The sequence below is a fragment of the Ctenopharyngodon idella genome, chromosome 10 (assembly GCF_019924925.1).
Source record: "Ctenopharyngodon idella isolate HZGC_01 chromosome 10, HZGC01, whole genome shotgun sequence".
NCBI lineage: Eukaryota > Metazoa > Chordata > Actinopteri > Cypriniformes > Xenocyprididae > Ctenopharyngodon > Ctenopharyngodon idella.
The window spans coordinates 45,742,506-45,767,411 of record NC_067229.1 but is presented as its reverse complement, the minus strand read 5'-3'; the positions used below and the strand labels follow the sequence as shown (position 1 = coordinate 45,767,411).

The window sequence follows — 24,906 nt, the reverse complement described above, 5'->3', positions numbered from 1 at the left end:
CATGCTCGTAACATGAGGAAAAACATTTAAAGTGCCCCTATTATGCTATTTTAAAGGTTCCTAATTTTGTTTTGGAGTCTCCTACAATAGGTTTACATGCATCAAAGGTCAAAAAACACTTTCATTTTCTCATAATATACACTGCAGCATCAGCTCTTTTCTCACAGTGTCTGAAACGGTTCGATCAAGGATTCAGTCTCTTTAAACCCCTCCTTTCCAAGAGCCTGCTCTGCTCTGATTGGTCAGATGGCCCAGTCCGTTGTGATTGGTCGACCGCTTACAGTGCGTGTCAGAAACAAAACACCCATTATCATATCTGAATTTCAGCTCCAGATCTTCTTCAGCACTTGATGCACAGTGATATGAACAGTAACGATGTGTCGGTTTTACTGTATCAATTCCAGCGCGAATTCACATTCACAAACAGCTATATTACACACTACATGAAAGGTAGTATTCAAAAAAGCATAATAAGGGCACTTTAATTTTTGTTAGAACCATTCGTTTAATACAGCAGAGCAGCGATCTGAATGTACCTGAATGCCATGGAGAGAAGCGACGCCCATGTACAGGAACACGCCATACAACACAGGCATAGGGATGTACTGTGCAGAAATACACACAATTATTTGTACAGATTCTGAATTGCACTAAAGCCCTTTTCGGATAGTAATTGTTTCTCATGGGGACGTCTGTAAAAGTACATTTTCATGGCACCTCAGTGATAAAACTCATGCATTTGTTTGGCGATTTATTCAAGGTGGAGTTCTCTGAACCTGGGAACGCACTGCTCACATGGTCAGTCACATGATTGTCAGCTGTAAACAAAATGTCTGTTATTGCTTTTAATAAATTCTGTATTTAGTGAGAGAAAAAACAGAGACATTCTGGATTCAGGTGGTAATGAAATCAAAGTCTAACCCCGGTAAATGTTGCAATTACTTTACATCCCCATGAGAAACTATTATTATCCAAATAGTGCTCAAGAGACAAAAAACAATCATGATTTTATAAAAGTAAAGATCAGTTTTGATTACCTGCAGTATTGGTGCAAGGAAGACAGACACTCCAGTGAGGACAAACACTAATGTGCCTGTGAGTCTCTGTTCCCTGCATTAAACACAAACCTAATGATCCTCACAACTGCTGTACATGACAAAATACTTGTGCTGAATTCCACAAAAAAGGTCATGTTTTGACTTACCGCACACCAAGAAACTGTGGCTGCTCACCAGGAGCACTGGACTCACTTTCCATCTTCAGAGAGTCGATGTGGGCGATGGAAATGACCGTGGCCGCTACGTACCAGGGCAAACCCATGAAGGAGCAAACGGCCATGAGGATGCCCACCCAGAACAGGTCCAGATGATAACCACAACCTTTCTGCTCCAGTGAAAATGGGGAAAAGACATTCAGAAATGCTACACGGAACAACACGTTACTGCTTATGGACATGAATGCATATTACATATTCATAACTCAACATCATGGTGCTAGGAGATTCTGGATGGTCACCAAAGCAATTCTGTATGATTGTTGAGTTGACGCTAGCCAGTGTTATTTTAATGTTATTTATATACTATTATAGTATTCATTTTTTGAATTATTAATGTTTAATTTTATTTCGTTAATTTAAGTTAAAGTTTTAGTAATTTTGTTATGTGTTCTTGTCATTTTTATTCGTTTTTTATATTTATATTTACATTTTACTTTAATTTAGTTTTATTTCAGTTTTAATCATTTTAGTACTTAAACTTATTTATTACAGTTAGTTTTTAGAAAATTTTCATTTAATTTAATTTTTTTTTTTTTTTTTTTTTTTAGTTTAAGTTTAACCCTGTAAAGCCTGACATGAAACAATAGTCTTAAAAAAAATCAAATTTTACTCAGAGGCCCAAAATGAGAAAATAATATTTGATGCAGTTACTGGTATTTATATGGCCAAAAAGTAAGATTCTGACAGCTTGTAAATCAATGAGATCTTCATAACAGTATAGCAAAATACTTACATAAAATGCATTTAAATATCAGTTATTATATCTGCCAATAAGATGTCTTAATAAGATGATATTTAAATGCTTAGTTTTGTGATCAAAGCTCTGTAGTTTTTATTGTGGGGGCAAAACATATAATGCAACGCGATACAATGATGACTGAGACATGAACAAATAAACGTTCCTCAAAAGACTGTTGTATCATATTTGATATATACATTTTAATATGATTTTTCTAAAAAATGATGTATGGATAATCAAGTGAAGCTTCAGTCCAGTAAATGTTCATCTTGACATATTGCTAACAATATAAATATTATTCTTACGTTTACTTAATAAATCAGTAAATATTTCACAACAAAAATACACGTGTACCACGACCTGAAGGGGAACATTTTTAGAATTATACTAAACTTGCTAAAAAAGTATGAACTATCAATCAGATGACAGAAGACTATGGAAGCTTGTTTCCGCCACTGAATTAAAAAAGAAAAAAGGTAATTGCTTGTAATTGCAAGTTATAAAGTCAGAATTGCGAAATGAAGTCAATTGTGAGATATGAACTCCTAATTGCGATTAATAAAGTCAGAATTGTGCGATATGAATTCGCAATTGCAAGAAAAAATGTCAGAATTGCGACTGTTCTGACTTTTTTCCCGCAATTCTGACTTCAGAATTGCGTGATATAAACTCGTAATTGCGAGTAATAAAGTCAGAATTGTGTGATATAAACTCGCAATTGCAAGAAAAGTCAGAATTGTGAGAAAAAAGTCAATTGCGAGATATAAACACAATTGTGAGAAATAAAGTCAGAACTGTGCAATATAAACTCGATAGCGAAATATAAACTTGCAATTGTGAGAAAAAATTCAGAATTGCGAGATATAAACTTGCAATTGCGAGATAAAATGTCAGAACTGCGACTGTTCTGACTTTTTTCTTGCAATTCTGAGAAATAAGTCAGAATTTGTGAGATAAAAAGTCGTAATTGTCTTTTAAATTGTTTTATTCCGTGGCAGAAACAAGCTTCCATAGTAGACATTTAGTAGAGATTGTGTACATCAAGTTTTTCAGCAACGTTTTTTATCAAATACTTATATTTTTTTAATTTCAAGTACCAAAAACGATTTTTTTGTAATATAAACTCGCAATTCTGAGAAAAAAAAATGCAATAAAGCACTTTGCAGCTTTATATCTTGCAATTCTGACTTGGAACTCGCAATTACGAGAAAAAAGTCAGATGTAAACTCTCAATTGGGATTAAAAAACAGTCAGAATTGTGAGATAAATGACCTTTTTTATATTTTTTTATTCAGTGGCAGGAAACAAGCTTCTATAGTTCTGAGTAGTTGCTAGAGTGTGAGAATGAGTGCTGCTGTAGAGTGTTGCTAAAAGCTAAAAGTTTCACAGGTGACGTCCAGCACCTTTAGTTTGTTTTCTTTTCGGTTGACGATGACGGCTGTGATCTGCTGATCCATGAAGATGAGGATGGTGACCAGCAGAGCAGGTAAAAAACTGGCCAAGCACATCCACCACGGGTTCTTCCCTAAAGGCATGACGATCCAGCCGCGATCGGGCCGCGTGGGCTACACAGACAGAACAGAACTGAAGAAAGTCAGCATAGCAATAACTGAAATCACATGGTATGTTTTGTAAAGCACAGTGGATTAACGTGATGTTAGTATATAATCATGATAAAAAAGCTAAAAAAGATGCAGTCGGGAGGTAAAGAAAGATACGCGTGTAGCCGTTGCACAACATACCTTAAATTCGGTTGGCACAATCAGTTTAGGTGTTTTAAGCCCCATAAACATATCAAGACCAACAAATGTCATGATTGACGTGAAGATTGCAAAATCACTGATGAGTTTCCGAAGCTGCACATTTACAGAGGAAAAAGAAAGAAGAAGTAGAAAACTAGACACAACTAAATAAGAACTAGAGAAGATCAGAGGCTTAATAAGACAAAAGTGCAATAGATTTAAAAATGCGACAGTAACATGTTTGATGCCTTCAAGTCTTTCTGAGAAGTTTAAATGTGTGATTTATTTGTTTTCAAATGTGATGTCATTTTTGTTTGTTTTCAGATGTTTTCAGTATTTTCTTTAATGAATATTTAAATGTAATTATGGTCACACTTTAGTTCAGGGTCCAATTCTCACTATTAACTCACTATTAACTACAACTTTTGCCTCAATAAACTCATAATTACTGCTTATTAATAGTTATTGAGGTAGTTGTTAAGTTTGGGAAGGATTATGGGATGCGTAATAAGGCATTAATATCTGATTAGTACTAATAAACAGCCAATATAATAATAGTGAGAATTGGACCCTAAAGTGTTACCGTAATTACTATACTGTATGGCCTTATGTTCATGTTTTAATTATTGTACATTACACATCTATTTATATGGAAGCTTGTTTCCGCCACTGAATAAAAAATTAAAAAGGTAATTGCGATTTTTTATCTCACAGTTCTGACTTTTTTTCCTCAGAATTGCGTAATATAAAGTCGCATTTGCATGATATAAAGTCAGAATTGCGAGTTATAAAGTCATAATTGTTGAGTAATAAAGTCATAATTATTGAGTAATAAAGTCATAATTGCAAGTTATAAAGTCATAATTATTGAGTAATAAAGTCATAATTATTGAGTAATAAAGTCACAATTGTTGAGTAATAAAGTCAGAATTGCAAGTTATAAAGTCATAATTATTGAGTAATAAAGTCATAATTGTTGAGTAATAAAGTCATAATTATTGAGTAATAAAGTCATAATTGTTGAGTAATAAAGTCATAAATATTGAGTTATAAAGTCATAATTGAGATATTAACTCACAATTCTGAGAAAAAAGTTTTTTTCCCTCAGAATTGGACTTTATAACTTGCAATTGCGAGTATATATCTCACAATTCTGACTTGTGAGATGTAAACTTGCAATTGCGAGAGAAAAAAAGTCAGATTTGCAAGAAAAAAAGTCACAGTCATAACTTAGCGGCTATGTTTATGCAAGAACTTGCCACTTTATACAACATTAAGATGCGCTTTTCCCCCCTATATACTATATGATGAAGACTTGAAGGCAGCATTTCATTTGAATATGACTAATATAAAAAGGCAAGTCTGTGGTATAACATTAAGACATAGAAGATGACACATTATGGACCTTTATCTGGGTGGGCACATGCAGTTTGGGAGTCTCCAAGGACATCACATAATCCAGAGCACAGAAGACCAGGATGGATATAATGATGGAAAAATCTGCTATCAAGGTGCGACACTTGGAGAAAAACAGAAACAACCAGAAGCAAGTTGGGGGGAGAGCGGTAAATACAATATGGATGAGGATAAGGAAAACGGTCTCCATACGGTCTGTACCAGAGAATACAGAAGGAGGTGTGTTCAACTTGACATACATGGGAAATACATGTGAAAATGCTGAATCCCAACCTTTGTGGGGAAGTAACGGCTGGACTTGAACTTCTTGAGCGAGATGGTCATAGAGTAAGTGCCGAAGAACAGGATGAAAGACAGCATGGCCAGATCAGGGACGTATTTGCAGGATTTGCCCACTAGGGAACCGCCGAATCTCAAGCACTCTTTCTTAGTCAGCTGACTCCAGTCCAGAGCCGTGAAGTTGAACTGAGAGGAGATCATATGTGCTCACAGACAACAAAACGGGAAAAAGTAACAGTGATGATTGTTGTGAAGAAAAACAGTTTGAGCTCACCACAGAGTAATCAGTGATGTTTTCTAGGCCTAATGGAGAGGAAGTGTTGAAAGCCAAAGAAGTCACTACAACAGAAGAGATAAACAAGCACTTATAGTGTTTTTATGCTTTTTGACAAGACTTCATATATTTCATACAATAATATTTTATATGGATGTTCAAGGGGTATCAAGACTAGTAAGAACATGCCAGTAGTCGATACTTACTCCAATCAGCAGCCAAATCGAGTATGGGCGGCAAAAACAAATATGATACACATAAGTTGCAGTGGTCAGATGTAACAAACCAATATATCATCCAAAAACCAAAAATGTCAACTTAAACTGTTAGTATGGAAAACACTTTACCTCCATTAATGAAACCAAATATTCAACAGAAAATATTTTAGGATGTGTCTTGATTTTATCTGGATCAAGAACAGTGCAGGATTGCAGTCATTTGTGGAGAGTAAAAATTAAATGATTAATTGTAGTCATTTTAGTTGACAAAAATTAAATGCCATTTTAGTAAAAATGAATGAGACAATTAATGTGACAAAATACTTACTAAATTAAAATGTTATTTTCATCAAAAGACAAATATTAATACTAAATGAAAATTTATAATAAAAATAATCATAATTGTTTTTTTTAAATTATTCAAAAACAATTAGTTTTCATAATAAAAATATTATTATCATTATTACAATAATGATTATCAATAATAACAATTTGTATTATTTTGAATAATTACATTTGAATAAAAATTTAAATATAATAATAATAATAATAATAATAATAATAATGCTATTTTTAAAAACATTTTATCCAAAAGTAATTATTTTAATTAATAATAACAAAAACTATTATAATAATTATTATTAATAATAATTGTATTATTGAATATTAATTACTTTTGAATAAAATATTCAAAAAACATCTTTATTATTATTTATAAAAACAACAAATGTTTTTTTATTTATAAAAACAAAAAAATATTTGTATTATTTTGAGTAATAACTACCTTTGAATAAAAGATTTAAAAACATTATTATTGTTATTATATATATATATATATATATTTTTTTTTTTAATTCTTGAAATAACTAATAACTAAAGAATGAAAAGTCAGGAACGTGTATGAAGAGAGTAAACAGGATCAGTGTTTATTTCACAGAATAATCCCACTGAGCCTGTCTGGCTGAGGTTGTTTTTCGCTGGGTCAAGGGGTCAGACTTACCTTCAGCAGGAGCCTGGCAGTCACACTTGTAGCTGGTGATGTAATCTGGCTTGAAGTCTCGATTGATGGGGTAATAATTGAAGGTGCTCATCATTTTCTTAAGGGCATCAGAGATGAAGATGAAGGAGATGAGGCTGGAGAAGCCCTCCTCTGTGAAGCGCGTCATGTACTTGATGATGTAGCTGGCGTCTGTGGCCACCAGGATCAGACACTGGAGGCAGGAGTGCAAGCCGATCCAGAGCCGTATCTCCATGTAGTCAATGTCATTGTTTCTGAACACAGATGACAATTCAGTTAAAGAATCAAACTCAATGGAAGACTGCTGACTCACTTCTGTGATTTTTAACTTTACTACTAAATCACAGGATGTCGTGCTCACATGCTGAATTCATAAAGCAGCTTTTCAAAGATCAGTATCGGTCCAGTAGAGCTGAGGATGATGAGGGGTTGACCGCTGAACAAACAGAAGACCGCGCCAGCCAAAGCTGTGCCCAAAAAGCTTTCCATCACACCCTGAAAGTCAATGAGACACATTAAAAAATAATGAAGCAAATAACAAAACAGAAAGACTTGGAAATAAAGTTCAAACATTGAATGTACTTTCAATAAATAAAGAAAAAAATCATGCTTAGGTAAATCATAATTATGACATAAAAAGTTGAAATTATGAGATAAAATGTGGAAATTACAAGATAAAATGTCAAAATTATGACAAACAGTCAAAACAAGACACTAAGTCATAATTAGTCTTAATCTTGACTTTTTATAATTTGGACTGTCATAATTATGACTTTGTATCTGGATTTTGACACAAAACTTCAACTATTTGTCATAATTGTCTCATAATGTTGACTTTTTGTTACAATTATGACTTTTTATCTCATGATTTCAACTTTTGTTTCTCATAATTATGCCTTAAAAAGTAAAAAAATACAAGTCATGAAGTCATTGTTATGATTTACTGACTAAAATTAAATGATATTTTCATCAAAAGGCAAAAATTATTACAAAATGAAAATTTATAATAATAATAATAATAATAATCATAATACTTTTTAAATATTTTATTCAAAAACAATTATCGTTATTCATAATAAAAACAGTATTATCATTATTATAATAATTATTATTAATAATAACATTAAAAATACTTTTTTTATTATTTTGAATAATAATTACGTTTAAATAAAAAAATTAAAAACATAATAGGCTAATAATAATAATAATATTTAAAAAAACATTTTATCCAAAAGTATTATTATTCATAATAACAAAAAATATATAATAATTGTTATTAATAATCATAATTGTTTTATCAAATATTAATTACTTAAAATATTATAAATATTATAATATTAATAAAATAAATAAATATTCTGTTAATAAAATATTTTAAAAAAACATCTTTATTATTATTCATAAAACTAACAAATGTTATCATTTACATTATAATGTGGCAGAAATGGGCGTCCATATGTTTCTGCCTTAGAATAAAAAATAAAAAGATAACTGCGTCTTACAGCTGCAACTTTTTTCTTATATATATTACACAATTGCACAATTAATTTTCTTAAATGTATTTCTTATCATAAAATGTCTTATTTTAAACTTTCTCTCACTTTCTGCTTGTATATTGGCCAGGCGAATTAAATGCTTCATATTTGACTGTTTTGAGATTATTATATAGACATTATGTCAGTTACATTAAAATACTGGCATTATATCAAAGCATTTGTGGCTACATGTTGAATTACTTGGTAGTTGTCGGTCGCGTCCCCCAGCAGTCCTCCAAAGGTGATTGCATTGGTGATGCAGCCCAGGTAAATGAAGAGCACCGTAGAGATCGACTGGATGTGGAAGCCCTCGTAGAAGTCACTGAGCAACCAGGGCACTTTACGCTTGATGTCCAGCCACAGTCCTCCGCAAAATCTACACAAACAGAAAGAGTCTCAGACGTCATGTACGGTAAATCTAACACTGTACAACTAGCATATGACCAGGCTCAGTGGACGCTACCGTCCGGTAAATTTCAGCTCCTCTCCAAGCTCATGCGGCGCTGGCATGTCCTCATCTTCGGTAGACACTGCACCTCCTCCTGCATTCCCATTCGGCTGCCCCAGCTCATTTAGAGAGAAAACTGACTTCCTGCAGAAACAAACAAAATTAACTCTGTGCATACTCCCTGAAACGTGCAACATAATTAATATGATTGAATCAATATTAAATCATATTTTTTACTTGAAAAAATTCAGTTAATTTAGATGCTACCACATGTTTTACTTTAGAAAATATTTTTCACAGTGTACTTTTAATCATAATGCAGTCTAAACTGTACAGTATGTCTATTATGTTAACAATATACACTACTGACTACTAAGTTTGGGGTTGTTAAGATTTTTTAATGTTTTTGAAAGAAATATCTTCTGCTCACCAAGGCTGCATTTATTTGATCAAAAATACAGTAAAAATGTGAAATAATATTACAATTTAAAGTAACTGTTTTATATTTGAATATATTTCAAAATTAAATTTATTCCTGAGATGGGAAATCTAAATTATTATCATCATTACGCCAGTCTTCAGTGTCACATGATCCTTCAGAAATCATTCTAATATGCTGATTTGCTGCTCAAGAAACATTTCTGATTATTATCAATGCTGAAAACAGTTGTGTTGCTTAATATTTGTTGTGCTGCCATTTTTTCTGTATTCTTTGATGAATAGAAAGTTCAAAAGAACAGCATTTACAATGTTAACATTTTAAATAAATATCTTAAGGCCTGTTTACACCAAGAACGATAACTATAACAATAACTATATTTGTGTCCACACCAACGAATGATAATGATCTGTTGTTTATTGTTATCTCACGCGCTGCGGTTTCAAAGTGTGTACAACATGTTTTTGCTGTTCTTGTTGCATTTACAGGCTTTAACCAGCAGATGTCCTCAGCATGCTGTTTCGAGTGAATAGCTAGCGTAATCGATATAATCTAACAGTGAATTTAGCTTACGAAGTCAACATAGTGGAATAAAAACAACAACTATTCTTTTTCACTGCAACTTCAGAAGGAAGCAAGACAATGTTGTCGAATCTAGCGCTGGATACCTGAGGTAACGTTAATTTTATGTTACACTGTTTGCTAGCCCAGGGGCGTAAATCGTGGGTGGTCGGGGGGGTCAGGACCCCCCCCATCTGAGTGCTGTCCCCCCAAAAAAATATTATTAAAAAAAACACGCTAAGTATTGTAAATAAATGATATATACTTAAAATAATTGTGTAAGTAGTAAAACAATACAAACGCAAACAGGCGTTTTAAGTTTAGAAACATTTTGAGTCACCCCTCCCTTGCCTAATGGTTTGGTCCACTGCGCACGTCACCTACACACACGTCCAACTCAAGCGGCAACCTCCCCCAGTTTCTCTTGAAGCCAATACGGAAGTGATTTAAACTGCGATTCATCGACTGGCCACTAGAGACAGGCTCCAAAAGAGAACAGAATCTCATTGAGTCCCATGTTAAAATGGCCAACTTTACAGCAGAAAAAAACATGTTTACAGCCTGGATCAAATTGTGGTTTTGGTCTATACAGCTACTTTTGCCCTTCATGACAACTCTGAGGGGGGTGAATTTTTTTATAACTCATCCGTTTATATTATATTAAGCCTTAAAGTTCTGCATAATTAAGGGCGTGGTCACTTGAGTGACAGGTTTGCCGCTGCTGTCTGTGAGTCGTCATGTTACCTCAGCTAATTCCAGCCGCTGAATTTGGCATCTCTGCCGTGTTTGTGCTTTTTTTTGGGATTATTTTATACAATTATAAAATAATAACATATACAATTATAAAATAATATGTCTTGCGGCGTTAATGGTCGAGACTCGAGACAGATGTGTGTCTGTGTACATGTGCACGCATGCGGAAGATAAACAGAACACTTGTTGTTGGATCGTGGCATTGGCTATAAGTTTTGTTTGATATAAAACTCCGACAGCACTGCTTGGATATTTAACCGCTGCATTTTGAAAAATTATACTTTGGACACGGGCTCATTTGTTTGTGAGATGTATACGATCATATACAGTTTTACAACATAAACTGCTCAGGTTGCATAATTTCTTGAAGAACGATGATAGAGAGCAGATCATTCAGAAGAAATGTGATGCAAACAATGAATAATATATCAATATTTCATGGATTTAACGCTTTTGTGGACAAAAAGTACTGTTTTTTGTTTTTCAATGGACACTCATGGACATTTTACCCAAGTGCAACGGATTGGATTCATCTCGCGATCGCTATTTCATTATAAAGGTATGAAGTCCCGTTTGATTTTGCGTGTTGTTATTTGCACACCTGACACAAATTACAATTACTGGTGCTGGAGCATCTATATCGTAAAAAAGACACCGTATATTGACAGTAAACATTTATAAGTTTCAAATGATATAACTTATCTTTATTAATATTTTAGATAGTATAGATAGATAGCTCCTTAGCCTGATAACATGATCACGTCGAGCTAGGCAGGCGTGGTTTCAGTAACCAATCACCTCAGTTTCAACCATGTTACGCCTCTTTGCCCATTTTCAGTTATCCGGGAGTGACGTGCGGTGACGCGCTGCTAAGATGGCATTTTATGTTTATTGTTCCCCCCCAACTGTCAGATGATATATTCAGAATGATTTTTAGAGCTATATCTTTATCGTTATCTTTATATTTATCGTTCTTGGTGTGAACAGACCTTTATACTGTCACTTTTGATCAATTTAGTGCATCCTTGCTGAATGAAAGTGATAATTTATTGAAATAAAAAATAAAATATACTGACCCCAGACTTTTAATTGGTAACATACATAGATTCATGATTCAATACCTCATTTCTGCTGAAGGCAGTTTCTTTGGGGGTTCGATGCGGATCTTGGGGTCCCACTCTCCAGGAGGAAGAACTATCACCTCATCCAAAAACTCATCAATCCCAGCAATCAAGTCCTCACGATCTCTGGCTTTATAGGCCACGTCACTGAACAGCTAAAGATGGTGACAGATACAGATAGACTTGTTAACAAATACTGGGATGATACTACACTTTGAGGCACAGAATTACTAGTACTTTCTCTTACATCGTCAACCATGAGTGTGGCCATGGCCCGACCGATCTCATTGTAGGATTTGGTTTTGCCATTGGGACCGAGCAGCACAAAGAGGAACCTGGAAAATACAGCACAAAAAAAATTCACATTGTATATGATTAAAACTAGCATAATCACACATTTAAAATGTAGTCTTTCTCTTTCTGTAAAATGGATCAAAAATATTGGTAACACTTTAGTATGGAGAACAATTATCACTTTTAACTAGTTGCTTATTAGCTTGCATATTGGCTGTTTATTAGTACTTATAAAGCACATATTAAGCACATATTAATAACTACCTTATTAACAGTGTTGGTGGTAACGCAGTACAAGTAACTTGAGTTATGTAATCAGATTACTTTTTTCAAGTAACAAGTAAAGTAACACATTACTTTTAAATTTACAGCAAAAGGTCTGAGCTACTTTTTCTCCCATGTAATGACTGACAGCTCTCCTGTCCTACGTTAAGAGAAATTGTAAGTGCAGAGGCATTGTGCAATTAGTTACCTTTTTAGGGAGTAACACAATATTGTAATGCATTACTTTTAAAAGTAACTTTCCCCAACACTGCTTACTAACTATTAATAAGCAGTAAATTAAGAGTTTATTGAGGCATAAGTTGTAGTTAATAGTGAATATGTGTTCCCCATACCAAAGCATTACCAAAATATTTATAAAAACACGATGCCCTAAATTATAAATACCATCTGACCTTGACCACACTTATTTATTTCCTTATTTCCTTTATGGTCTTGTTTTCCAGTAAAACATATATCCCAACTTCATTATAAGATTAAATTAAGCTAAATTAACCTCAATATATATATATATCATTTATTCGATTCTTTAATTGTTCCTCAAATTATTATTTTTTTCAATCTTGTTGTAAACATAAACCTCAATAAAGCTGGTCGGATTTAAAATACTACTAATAATAATAATTAATAATAATAATAATAAACAATTGACGAGTGGGTTGAGGGAAAAAAATTAAGAAAAATTTAAGAAAAAGTTCTAATATTTATCCAATATATATTTATAATATATATTTTGTCCATATATAGTCCATTTCTGCCACATCAAAAATTATGATATAAAAAGTTGAAATGAGATAAAAGTAATTTTAACATAAAAAGTCGAAATTATCTTATAAAGTGACTTTTGTCATAATTATTTAAGCTTTTTATCTTAGTATCTTAAGATACTAAGATTCATTTTTCCTTAGTAAGTCATTTTTTCATTTTTTCGTTTTGTTTTTTTCCCCTTATGTGGCAGAAATTGGCTTCCATAGGTTTAGAAACTTTTACTGGAAAACAAGACAAATAAACTCATTCAGTAATTGTTTTTAATGTAAAAATCATAATTTGTGTTTGGTTGCACAAACACTTATATTTCCAATCATTTGCAAAGAAAATGTCTGGAATTTATTAGTTTCTTGTCCTATGGTTCAAGTCAAGAGCGGTTTTGCCAGACTGTAACATAAAACTAAAGGCTATTGGCTATTTAAACAGCCAATAAACATATGCAAAATGTTTGTTGATGATCACCTGGTTGGCACAGGGACTTCAGTAAGGCCTCCAAGTGTTGCGGCTTGAGCCAGACGTACGAAGGCCACGAACGGCTTGTCTAAAAAATCCACCTCTCCGATCAGCACGTTAGACGCCTCAGCATCTCTGGGGATCTTCTTCATAAATTTATTCTTCAGCTGGTGGGCGAGATAACAGTGCAGTTAGGCATCATGGGTGAGTGGGTTTAAATTAGACCACATGGTCTGTGTCAGATGCATAGGTCATGAACTTTCCATGTTGGAAAGAGTTTGTGCCTCATTCATGATACCAGTATCAATATGAGCTCCATTATCAATGTCTGATGTGCCCGCATGTGATGGAAATGGGAAGCGTCTCATTTTTTCCAATGGCAGATCAATAAAGTTACGCAATCACACCGGGAAAACCAGGCAAGCAAATGCACACACATGAACCGATCGGCAACGGTGGCCTGAAAGAACACGTGGATATGGAATGGTCTGTGCTTATGGTCAAAATCGGCTAATCTTTTAATGCCACTTTCAGAGTCAATTCATTTTCTGCCACGATAAACAAACTCCTTTCTCATGTCCTGACTCTGTTTTGCCTCTTGACAGATCGCTCGCTGCTGTTTCAGTCTATATATGAGTATCAAATCTGCAGGTTCCACTTCTCTGTCCAAAATAGATCTTATTCCTCACAAACATTTTAATTTACAAGAAAATGGCCCTAATATATAGACACTTAGGTCTCACTTAGAGGTTGACCTTCTGGTAGTGTTGTAGTCAAGAACACCTAAACTGAGACCAAGTCAAAACCAAAATCGGTGTGTGTTGAGACCAGTACTCATTATATTCATCTAAAAGATCCACATTTACTGCCTCAGAAATGTCTTGTATTTAATCAATAAATACAGTTAGAATAATACAACAATATAATATCAAGACCAAGAACTTCAAAAAACTGTCGAGAGACCAAGACCGGTCTCAAGTATTACAACACTACCTTCTGGCTTACTGCTAAGGCTTTTTTCAGAACTTCAGAACTAGCTTCTCATTTTTGCAATGACGCTTAACCAACTGGTTCTTGGTAAAGTTGGTTCCCCTCATTTCAAACCTAACAAACTTCTTTTCTGAAAGGTTTTGCTTGAAAAGTGTGCTTTTGCTATCTTTCTTGAAAAAAAATTATACTTGGTTTGATGTTTTGTTATAATGCAATGACATTCATACATGAATAAATGCATATGAATATCAGTAAATCAAATTATATAAATTAACTAAATGAAATATTTTTGCACATGAAATCTGCATGTATTTGACACCTATCCCCCCATAATTCCTGGGACCCTTAACTCTCAAACTCAGCATGCTCCTGTAGGCCCTAAATGAAACCTGTCGAGGGCAGTGGCCACATGAAAGTGAGCCGTGGGTGTCACTTAAAGCAAAGAAACTCATTAAAGTGGACTCAGAATTGGCCCACTTTGAAGTGTAGTGAGCTGAGAGCGACACTTCTCGCACACTAAAGCCCCTCAATCACCTCAAAATACCTTGGCAAAAATAAGAGCTTTATTGTGCATTTCATTTTTTGCTTCATTGTTTTTGTTTCTGCACCACATACCCAATGATTAAACAAAATGAAATATTACAAAAAGACTAACGAGTGCTGGCAGCATTTGAGTGACTTATATGGAGATTATCCCCAGCATCCTGCATAAATTATGGATCATATGTCTCACCTCCATTACATAAATTCTCAGAAATAAGCCGAGGCCCCTGATGCAGTGCTTTTGTTTTATCTTGTTTACTTTGTGGCTAATGAATAAATACATTTTCCATGTATTTAAATATGTTCATGTGAAAAAAAATATATCACAATGTTAGTAATACTAATGGAAAACTGTTGTACCTGGTCGTTGTTGGGCGTGACGGAAATATCATTCATGCTACGGCACTGAGAAGGATCTGAAAAGCATAGATGAAACACTTTATTAACTGAATCAGTGTTGTTACTGATAATTCAAACTAAAACTAAAACTATTAAATTGATTATAATAAAGCTGAAATAAAATAAAATATAAATATTAGATGAAAAACTTAAAACACCTATATGAAAATTAGAAATCTTGCCTTGGCAAATAACTGAGATAAGTTGAAGTAAAATAAAATAAAATAAAACAGAATTTAATTATTAAGATGTGATTTCAGTGTCAAATGCAAGCCAAATATAACAACAAAATCATCAAATTATTTTGCAAGTGAAAACAATGGGACATAGACACCCCAAAAAAGATTTCAGATTTGGATGGTAATACCATGTTACTTTACGTTACTAAAGTACTTCTTGGTATGTTACTTCTTAAACTTCTAAAAGTCACATTCGCTTGAAAAGTCCAATTTTTGCATAGAGATAGAAAACAGTTATTTTAAATAAATATTTCACAATATTACATTTCAAAAACATTAAAAACAATCTTAATTATTCTAAACTTTTAATCGTTTGTATGCTTTTTGGAAACTTGTCCAAAAAAGATTGTTGTTTTTCTGGCCTAAAGTAACCAGAGTACAGAAACAAATCATGACAAACAAGAATGGAAAACCAAAGTCAAGACCTTTCTAATAATCTCTAATCCTCAGAACAATGGCAGAAATGCGCTGTTACATTCTTGAGAAATGTTGCAACTACAAACGGTTAGTCTGTGGATGATGCAATGCAAAGTTAAAGGGAGTTCACACTGGTCACGCAATTTGATGTGAGTTGGTGATTTAGGGCAACAATTCTTGAGACAGTAGGAAAGCTTATTAGAAAACCAAAAGTACATCTAATGGCTGCCAGTGTGAACTTGAGATGGAAAATTCCAGAGATCTGGAAGTAGCTGTAGATAAATCTATGGAAGGTAGAAGAACCAGAAGCTCAGACTCACGCAGTTTGCTGAGGCCGCCGCTCTGACGACCTCGCAGGTCCTCAGTGGAGCGATGGAAACCCGACCCAGAGCGAGGACTCGGGCTCGGACTGCGGTCTGACACAGACCCGAGATCAGACACAGAGAAAGACATGGTGAAGATGGCAGGACAGGCAAAAGAATGAAGTGGAAACTCAAGAAATTAAAGTGCCCCTATTATGCTTTTTCAGATATTACATTTCATGCAGTGTGTAATATAGCTGTTTGTGAATATTAAAGGTCTGTTTAAAGGGTAATAATGATTTCACTTTTTTTAACTTTAATTAGTGTGTAATGTTGCTGTTTGAGCATAAACAATATCTGCAAAGTTACGACACTCAAAGTTCAATGCAAAGGAAGATATTTTCTTTTAAAGAATTCTCTAGGACTACAACAAACGACTGGTAGGGACTACAACGAGATTCTTCCCGGGTTGGTGACATCACAAACCCCAAAATTTACATAAACCCTGGTTTTTCATAAACCTCACTACAAGAAATAAAATTTTGTTTCTATACTAGAATGGCTTTATGGTATTTAGTCTATAATCACATTTAATATGAATATGAATGCACAAAACTGCAAGTTTATGACAAAAAATAGCCTGTAATTTGGCCTTTATAACTCATTTAATATATTAAAAATGAAATAAAATGAGATATTAACCTACATTTCTGACAAAATACCACGGTTACAGTTAGTGTTACCACAGTAAATCCATGATAAATGTTGTTGAATTGTTGGTTGAACAGTATTCTAACTGGATCGGCTCTCCTGATTTGCACGTTAGTGTTGTTGATTAAGTAGGCGCTGTTTCAAATAGCTTTAAACTGAATTAAATCACAGACAGATTTGCAGCTTGTACCTAAGACCTCTACGCCAAACACTTCTCACTGGCTGTTTAGTGGGCGTGTGATTGAGACACTCAGCAACTAAACATTTGTGAGCTCGGGTGCATTCACACCAGACGCGACTTGCGCGAATAAATCGCGCTATTCACGCGCAGTTGGACGCTTGAACATTTTGAGTTTACTCGCTTCATTTGCACATGAAATTCGCTTCATTCGCGCGTGAAATTCACTTCACAACAGACGCAAATTCGCGCCATGAGATGGGCTTTTGCCAGGCGGCTCCAGTCTCGTTTCTGCACACTTCCTCTGAATAAACACATCAACTCGTCAGCGGGAAAGTAGTTGTAAAATACGGCGAATAAGCTTAATTTGCCGGCTTTAGCTAGCTTGTAGTCTCAATATGTGTGTATATATATATATATATATATATATATATATATATATATAGCTCAAATTGAGTAAAGAGCATTTTTTACAACTTACTAGATTGTACGACCTCCTCACTCACTTTGTTCCAAGCAAGATCCTTTTTTATTCTTCTGGAAAAGGGACCGGGAGCAGCAGCTCATTGCATTTAAAGGGACACACACAAAAACGCTGTGTTTTTGCTCTCACCCAAATAGGGGCAAATTTGACAAGCTATAATAAATGATCTGTGGGGTATTTTGAGCTGAAACTTCACAGACACATTCTGGGGACACCAGAGACTTATATTACATCTTGTGAAAAGGGGCATAATAGTTCCCTTTTAAGTTTTAAAGATCAACATGCACAACAAATAAAGTTATTGTCTCCTAAAAGAAAGAGCCGATTCTGAACTACCGAAACAAGTCGTCAGTAATTCCAGTCTTCAACAATTATAGCATGCAGTAGTCAAAATTATATTGCTCAGATGTTGAATTCATATGTAACAATTTAACAAATTTGCATAATGCCAGCCTATGATCTTCATTGGCTGCCCGTGAAAAATATCTACTTTGACGGGCCACTTGACCAATCACAGCAGAGTAGCTCTCGGAAAGGCGGGGCTTAGAGAGACAATCTTCGAACGAGTCGTTTTTAGACTCTTTGAGAAATTAGTTGATGTGCAATGTATATTATGAGACAATTAAAGCGTTTTTTGACCTTTGATGCATGTAAACCTGTTGTAGTAAGAAAATTAGGATCCTTTAAAATAGCATAATAGGGGCACTTTAAGAAAAAGAAAGTTTATTGGAAATGATTTGAAAAAGCAAGTGTCAGAGAGAGAGATCTGGGAATATCACTGACTGCGGGATAGGTTAGCGGACACTTACTCGCGGGGCTGGATTTTCCGATGTCAGCCAGCGAGCGGTGGATGGGCTTCTTGGTCTGGTGACGGTGCTTCCGCAAGAGGACGAAACTGACCTTCTCACGGAGCTCTGGAGCTATAAGACCCTCCTGTACCTGCTTCTCAATGATGTCATCTGTGAAAGGGAGAAAAATGCACACAAATATATTAAAATCCATATTTGAATATCACAGGGAAACACATAAGAAAAAGAAAAACCACAAATGAGGTCTCAACTTGTTCTCCTAGACAGCAATATGGAGCATATGGAAAGCTACAGCTTCTCATATGTTTCTCTTGAGGAAAAAGACTCTGTCTCCTCTAGATCTCAACAATGTCTCAAACTGCTCAGATTTGCTAACATGGCACAACCTGTAATCAAAGTCTGAGATCTAAATATGAACATTCTCATCATATTTTCCCAAAACCAAATTAAATCAGCTGCTAATTTCATTAACTGTATATATCTATATTCTTACTGTATGTGAAGCACAGTCTCATTTGGTTTTATTTTTATTTCTTCTCAGAAACTGTACGAGAAACATGTGACACAAAGCCAATACTTCAATTAAACATTTCGCAGAACACCATTAAATGTCTTAAAAGAGCAACATCTGAGCAATATCATCTACTGCATGCTAGAATTGTTGAATCATTTTTTCTTCACATCATCTGCAATAATTTGAATGGAAAATATGTGGAATTCAGTGGAATTTATTTAAATGTGGGAAAATATACTGCACTCCTATTAATAGCTAGAAGCAAAATCAAATGAGCCAATATTAACTAGCATTCAAAAGTTTGAAGTCGGTAAGATTTTTAAAATGTATTTAAAAGACGTCTCTTATGTTCTCAAAGGATGCATTTATTTGATCAAAATACAGTAAAATGAGTAATATTGTGAAATATTATTACAATTTAAAAGAAGAATTTTCTATTTGAACATATTTTAAAATATTATTTATTTCTGTGATGTCAAAGCTGAATTTTCAGCATCGTCTTCAGTGTCACATGATCCTTCAGAAATCATTCTAATATGCTGATTTGCTGCTCAAGAAACATTTCTGATTATTATCAATGTTGAAAACAGTTGTGCTGATTCATATATTTGTGGAAACCATTTTTTTTTCAGGATTCTTTGATAAATAGAAAGTTCAAAAGAACAGAATATAATTGAAATAGAAATCTGTTGTAACAGTATAAATGTCTTTGCCATCACTTTTGATCAATTTAATGCATCCTTGCTGAATAAAAGTATTCATTTCTTTAAAAATATATATATTTTGACGAGTATTACAATATATTTATTAAATGGAATATTAAATAAGCAGAATTTGTAGTACTTTGTGAATGATGTGTGTTGAAACTCGAGTTCTGTAGGTCTGTTCTTTGCTCTTTATGGGCAGACGGTGTACTGACCCACTATCTGTGGCAGAGAGTATCCCTCCAGGTCCAGCAGGATGCAGCCCGTCTGCAGACAGGTGCGCAGCTCAAACAGGCTGTGCAGAGACAGTGTGGACACATGTGGTTTGCTCCACCTCTCTCCACCCTCCTCCACCTTCTCCTCAAACTTAACCCACCTAATGCAACACACAGAAGATGCAACATTACCTTGACAACACACTTTCTTCCCATGTACCAACAGATGGGTTTTACATTTGTAACATGATCAATTATTGCAACATGATCAATAAATCCCCTTATAAAGTTAGTCAGTAACACTTTACAATAAGGTCCCATTAGTTAATGCATTAACTAACATTAACTTACTATCTTTGTTAATGTTAGTTCATAAAAATACAAATGTTTATGTTAGCTCTGGTCATTAAATAATATTAATAGATACAACTGATTTCATGGATTAGTAAATCTTGAAATTAACATTAACAAAGATTAATAAATGTTTTAGAAGTCTTTTAAATTGTTAACTAATGTAGTTAACTGATGTTAATTAATGGAACCTTATTGTAAAGTGTCATCAGTTAGTCATTATAAAGTTTTTGCAACTGTACCTTTAAGACATTCAGAATGTAATATGGAAATTATTTCTGTTACAACTGGCTAAGCCCTTTGCATGCAAAATAAGTAACACAACCATGTCCAAAGAAAAGCAAATTTCTGAATAGACGTTGATATGTAAACGTGACTGTCATGAGGGCTGGATCAACGATGACAGCAATACCTTTTCTGATTATTTCTTGATGAATTATAATATACTAATATTATGATTATTGTTGGCTCTTTGACGAATTGCTTTTGTTCCTCTTTTGTAAGTTGCTTTGGATAAAAGTGTCTGCAAAATACATACATGTAAATATATGAATTCTGGAAGACATTAAAGGGTTAGTTCACTCAAAAATGAAAATAATGTCATTTATTACTCACCCTCATGTCGTTCCACACCCGTAAGACCTTTGTTAATCTTCGAAACACAAATTAAGATATTTTTGTTTAAATCCGATGGCTCAGTGAGGCCTGCATAGCCAGCAATGACATTTCCTCTCTCAAGATCCATTAATGTACTAAAAACATATTTAAATCAGTTCATGTGAGTACAGTGGTTCAATATGAATATTATAAAGTGACAAGAATATTTTTGGTGCGCCAAAAAAAACAAAATAACGACTTATATAGTGATGGCCGATTTCAAAACACTGCTTCAGGAAGATTCGGAGCGTTATGAATCTTTTGTGTCAAATCAGCGGGCCATCACTATATAAGTCGTTATTTTGTTTTTTTTGGTGCACCAAAAATATTCTTGTCGCTTTATAATATTAATATTGAACCACTGTACTCACATGAACTGATTTAAATATGTTTTTAGTACATTAATGGATCTTGAGAGAGGAAATGTCATTGCTGGCTATGGAGGCCTCACTAAGCCATCGGATTTCAACAAAAATATCTCAATTTGTGTTCCGAAGATTAACGAAGCTCTTACAGGTGTGGAACGGCATGAGGGTGAGTAATAAATGACAGAATTTTCATTTTTGGGTGAACTAACCCTTTAAGCTCAGCAATGACATTGAGGCAAAAAACTTTAAAATGGATGTGTCACTCAACTCAGACCTTTTCATAATTTAAATCAGGGGTTGAGTGACACATCCATTTTAACGTTTTTTGCCTTAATGTCATTACATCCATTGGTCCCAGGGGGCCGCAAGGTAGTGACAGGTGGTCTGTGGAAAGGTCTAGAGAAAAACGGTAAAAAAAAAAAAAGTATAATGTGTAAAAAAGAAATAAGAAAAAAATGTTCAAAAATAAATATTAATACTAAAATAAATATGTAAATAAATAAATAAATTAGATTAAAATGAATGAAAATATGCCATTAAAATAAAAAAGTTATTAATCTATTAAATAGACTAAATTAGACTAAAATAATGAAATAATAATATAAATAAAAATAAAAATTAACTATACTATAGTGAGTTGAAAAAGTGCATAATAATGTAACTAAATAGAAACTGATTTTAGATTTAAAATATTAATATCTCAGCATATAAATTGGGTGTTTATAAATAATAGATGCCTTTTAAATTTGGGGGTCCATGGCATCTAAAAGATTGAAAAACCCTGATGTGTTGTGTGATCTTGTGTGATCACCTGGCCGACTCTTTCCACTCCATCTCTCCGCCCTCATGCTGCAGTGTGTCCATCTCGGTGAAGATGGTTGGTGTGGGCTCATCTTCCTCCCTGAGGATGTGGCGCAGTCTCTCAGCAGCAGGGGACACTGTCACACACACAAAACCAAAGCATAAGATAGTTTGATAAAATGCAAAGCCATGCATTTACCTTAAAACGCAATGGAGTAGTATTTGTAGTACATATGTTGTATTTAAGTAATGCAAGCAAGCCAAACAAAGTGTCAGAGCTTTACATGCTCTAAAACATTGAGACTTGTGGGTGGGGTAAGTTTGAATCTTGCTTCCAACCATTCCTGATTCAACCTCTCCCTCATTTTCTCCATCACTTCCTGTATTCCTTCTACTATGCTATAATCTGATATATATACTATAATTCAAAATTTTGGGGTGAGTAAGATTTTTAATGGTTTTAAAAGAGGTCTCTTCTGCTTATTTATTTGATAAAAAAATACAGTAAAAACAGTAATATTGTAAAATATTTTTTGCAATGTATAGTAACCATTTTCTATATTAATATATTTTAAAATGTAATTTATTCCTGTGTTGCAAAGCTGAATTTTTCAGCATCATTACTCCAGGCTTCAGTGTCACATGATCCTTCAGAAATCATTCTAATTTGATGATTTTCTGCTTAAGAAACATTTCTTATTATTATCAATGTTGAAAACAGTTATGCTGCTTCATATATTGGTGAAAACCGTGAAACAGTTTCTTTTTCAGGATTGTTTGATGAATAGAAGAACAGCATTTATTTGAAAAATAAATCTTTTGTAAAATAATAAATGTCTTTACTGTCACTTTTGATCAATTTAATGAATCCTTCATGCTGAATGAAAGTATTAAGGTTGTTTGCATGATGTTAGTTTGTTGTGGGTGGTTGCCAGGGTGTTGCTAAGGTGTTGTGGGTGGTTCTTAGATATGGCCCGGGTCCCTCTTTCAATGTAAAGATATTATATTTTTCGTCTGTTGTGTAAAATGCCATGTGAAAACCACATAACTTGGAAAAGAAACAGCAGATGCCTTTATCCAAATCAACTTAGAAATAAGGACAATTGCAAGCAATTAAGCATTAAGAAAAAGTAAGCAAATAAAAAAATGTCCATGCAAATGGGTCAATGAAGGCCTGCAGCTCAACACACCCTAATTGCACAAACATGTTTGATTCTTTGCATTAAACAGAAGCCTATTGGACTGTATGACGTATAAGTGTTATGTTTTGCCTTCAGCTCAGTCTAAAATGACCCTGTGTTGAACCACTTTAATGAAATCTGAATATGACAGAGCAGGACCATTACAAAGCACGGCTCCCGAGGCCATCAACGATTCGATCATCATTCATGTATCTAATCAGAACGAGAATTTGATTTCAAAAGCCTGAGCTTTCAGATCTACGAACACACTGAATTCAGCTCAACTCTTCACTTTAGTCATACATCAGCTGATAACTCAAATCAACATCTTGTTTAAAGATAAGTATCTTAAAAATCTTCCTTTGAAGATAAATATCTTAGTCTAAATGTGCATAAGTCTCTACATACAGGAGGCCGATATCTGAAAGTATATCAAAAGAATTTGTTCGGTAGATTAGCTTAAATAACCATGTGACAGTGGCTTAATCCAATCTGATGCATAATGCCAGAATCAATATCTAATGTCACTAAACCTGTACTGATTTAATCAAAATGATCGACTTTAGTCAGTTTACGCAAGTTCCAGTGGAGGTTACTAAAAACTGTTCACAATCTAATGTTATGCACATTGAATCTGATATTTAGAGCAACTCAAGGTGCAAGTCAGTGCCTGTGAGCTCAAGCATGACAATCTTTTTGTGACCTTCCTCTCAATCTCTGGCTTTCCTTGGGATTATTAGCACGTGGGTGTTTTTTTTTTCCATGTAATCCTTCTAATCCTAAAGTAAAAATCACAAATACGTGTGGTTGTAGAATGCCAATGCAGAGTAGAGTACAACGCAGCAGCTTATTTATAGCTCATACACTTCAATTACACTTTGAGCGTCACTCAGTATTGGAGGTTGGTTATTGATATAATGTACGTGTTGCTGTAGGATTAATCGACAATGCAGTCTTTAGTTACTGACCTCGAAACATTTTGATTCCAATAAAAACAGATGTTAAATCTTGAGATTTTTTCTTGAGAAGAACCTTACAAGAACATGCATTTCCAACAATTTTAATGCGTTTCACAATTTAAATGGATGCATTTAATGCAAAATCACACCAATATGGACATTACTGAACATTTAAACAAAGTTTGATGTAAATTATTATTGAAGGTTGTAGATTGGTCTCAGAAATGTGTCTTTACATCAGGCGGCAATGGGTGAATCTCTTTAAACCTGATGTGTGGCTCATTTTGCATATCAAAATTAAAAGAAAAAAGTGAATAAGAAGAAGAATAAATAATTATTTCTTGCTTTAACAATAGGCCTATTTTAGGCCCATATATATATATTTTTATTTATTTATTTATTGTTTTTTGCAGTCATATTGCAGTTTTATGACTCATTGTATTGCAGATGTTTTGCTTTTGAATTTAT

The 24,906-nt window shown here is 34.0% G+C and overlaps 1 protein-coding gene across 4 annotated transcripts in view; it reads right to left on the bottom strand.

Moving 5' to 3' along the window:
* The window catches only part of slc4a5b (solute carrier family 4 member 5b), a 44,652-nt gene that overhangs the window by 4,385 nt on the left and 15,361 nt on the right, over positions 1-24,906 (bottom strand). For 2 of the 4 annotated variants that reach the window (XM_051908113.1, XM_051908116.1), the window contains 20 exons: positions 22,309-22,435; positions 20,122-20,282; positions 18,689-18,838; positions 16,525-16,620; positions 15,510-15,565; positions 13,626-13,783; positions 12,067-12,154; positions 11,820-11,974; positions 8,961-9,089; positions 8,699-8,873; positions 7,324-7,457; positions 6,945-7,216; positions 5,727-5,791; positions 5,447-5,638; positions 5,163-5,276; positions 3,758-3,871; positions 3,419-3,580; positions 1,205-1,383; positions 1,038-1,110; positions 537-605 (listed from right to left, as the gene is read on the bottom strand). In XM_051908113.1, the coding sequence (XP_051764073.1) occupies positions 537-605; positions 1,038-1,110; positions 1,205-1,383; positions 3,419-3,580; positions 3,758-3,871; positions 5,163-5,276; positions 5,447-5,638; positions 5,727-5,791; positions 6,945-7,216; positions 7,324-7,457; positions 8,699-8,873; positions 8,961-9,089; positions 11,820-11,974; positions 12,067-12,154; positions 13,626-13,783; positions 15,510-15,565; positions 16,525-16,620; positions 18,689-18,838; positions 20,122-20,282; positions 22,309-22,435 (2,669 nt within the window). The remainder of the gene's footprint in view (positions 1-536; positions 606-1,037; positions 1,111-1,204; positions 1,384-3,418; positions 3,581-3,757; positions 3,872-5,162; positions 5,277-5,446; positions 5,639-5,726; positions 5,792-6,944; positions 7,217-7,323; positions 7,458-8,698; positions 8,874-8,960; positions 9,090-11,819; positions 11,975-12,066; positions 12,155-13,625; positions 13,784-15,509; positions 15,566-16,524; positions 16,621-18,688; positions 18,839-20,121; positions 20,283-22,308; positions 22,436-24,906) is intronic. The other 2 variants (XM_051908115.1, XM_051908114.1) reach the window with 2 other exon arrangements.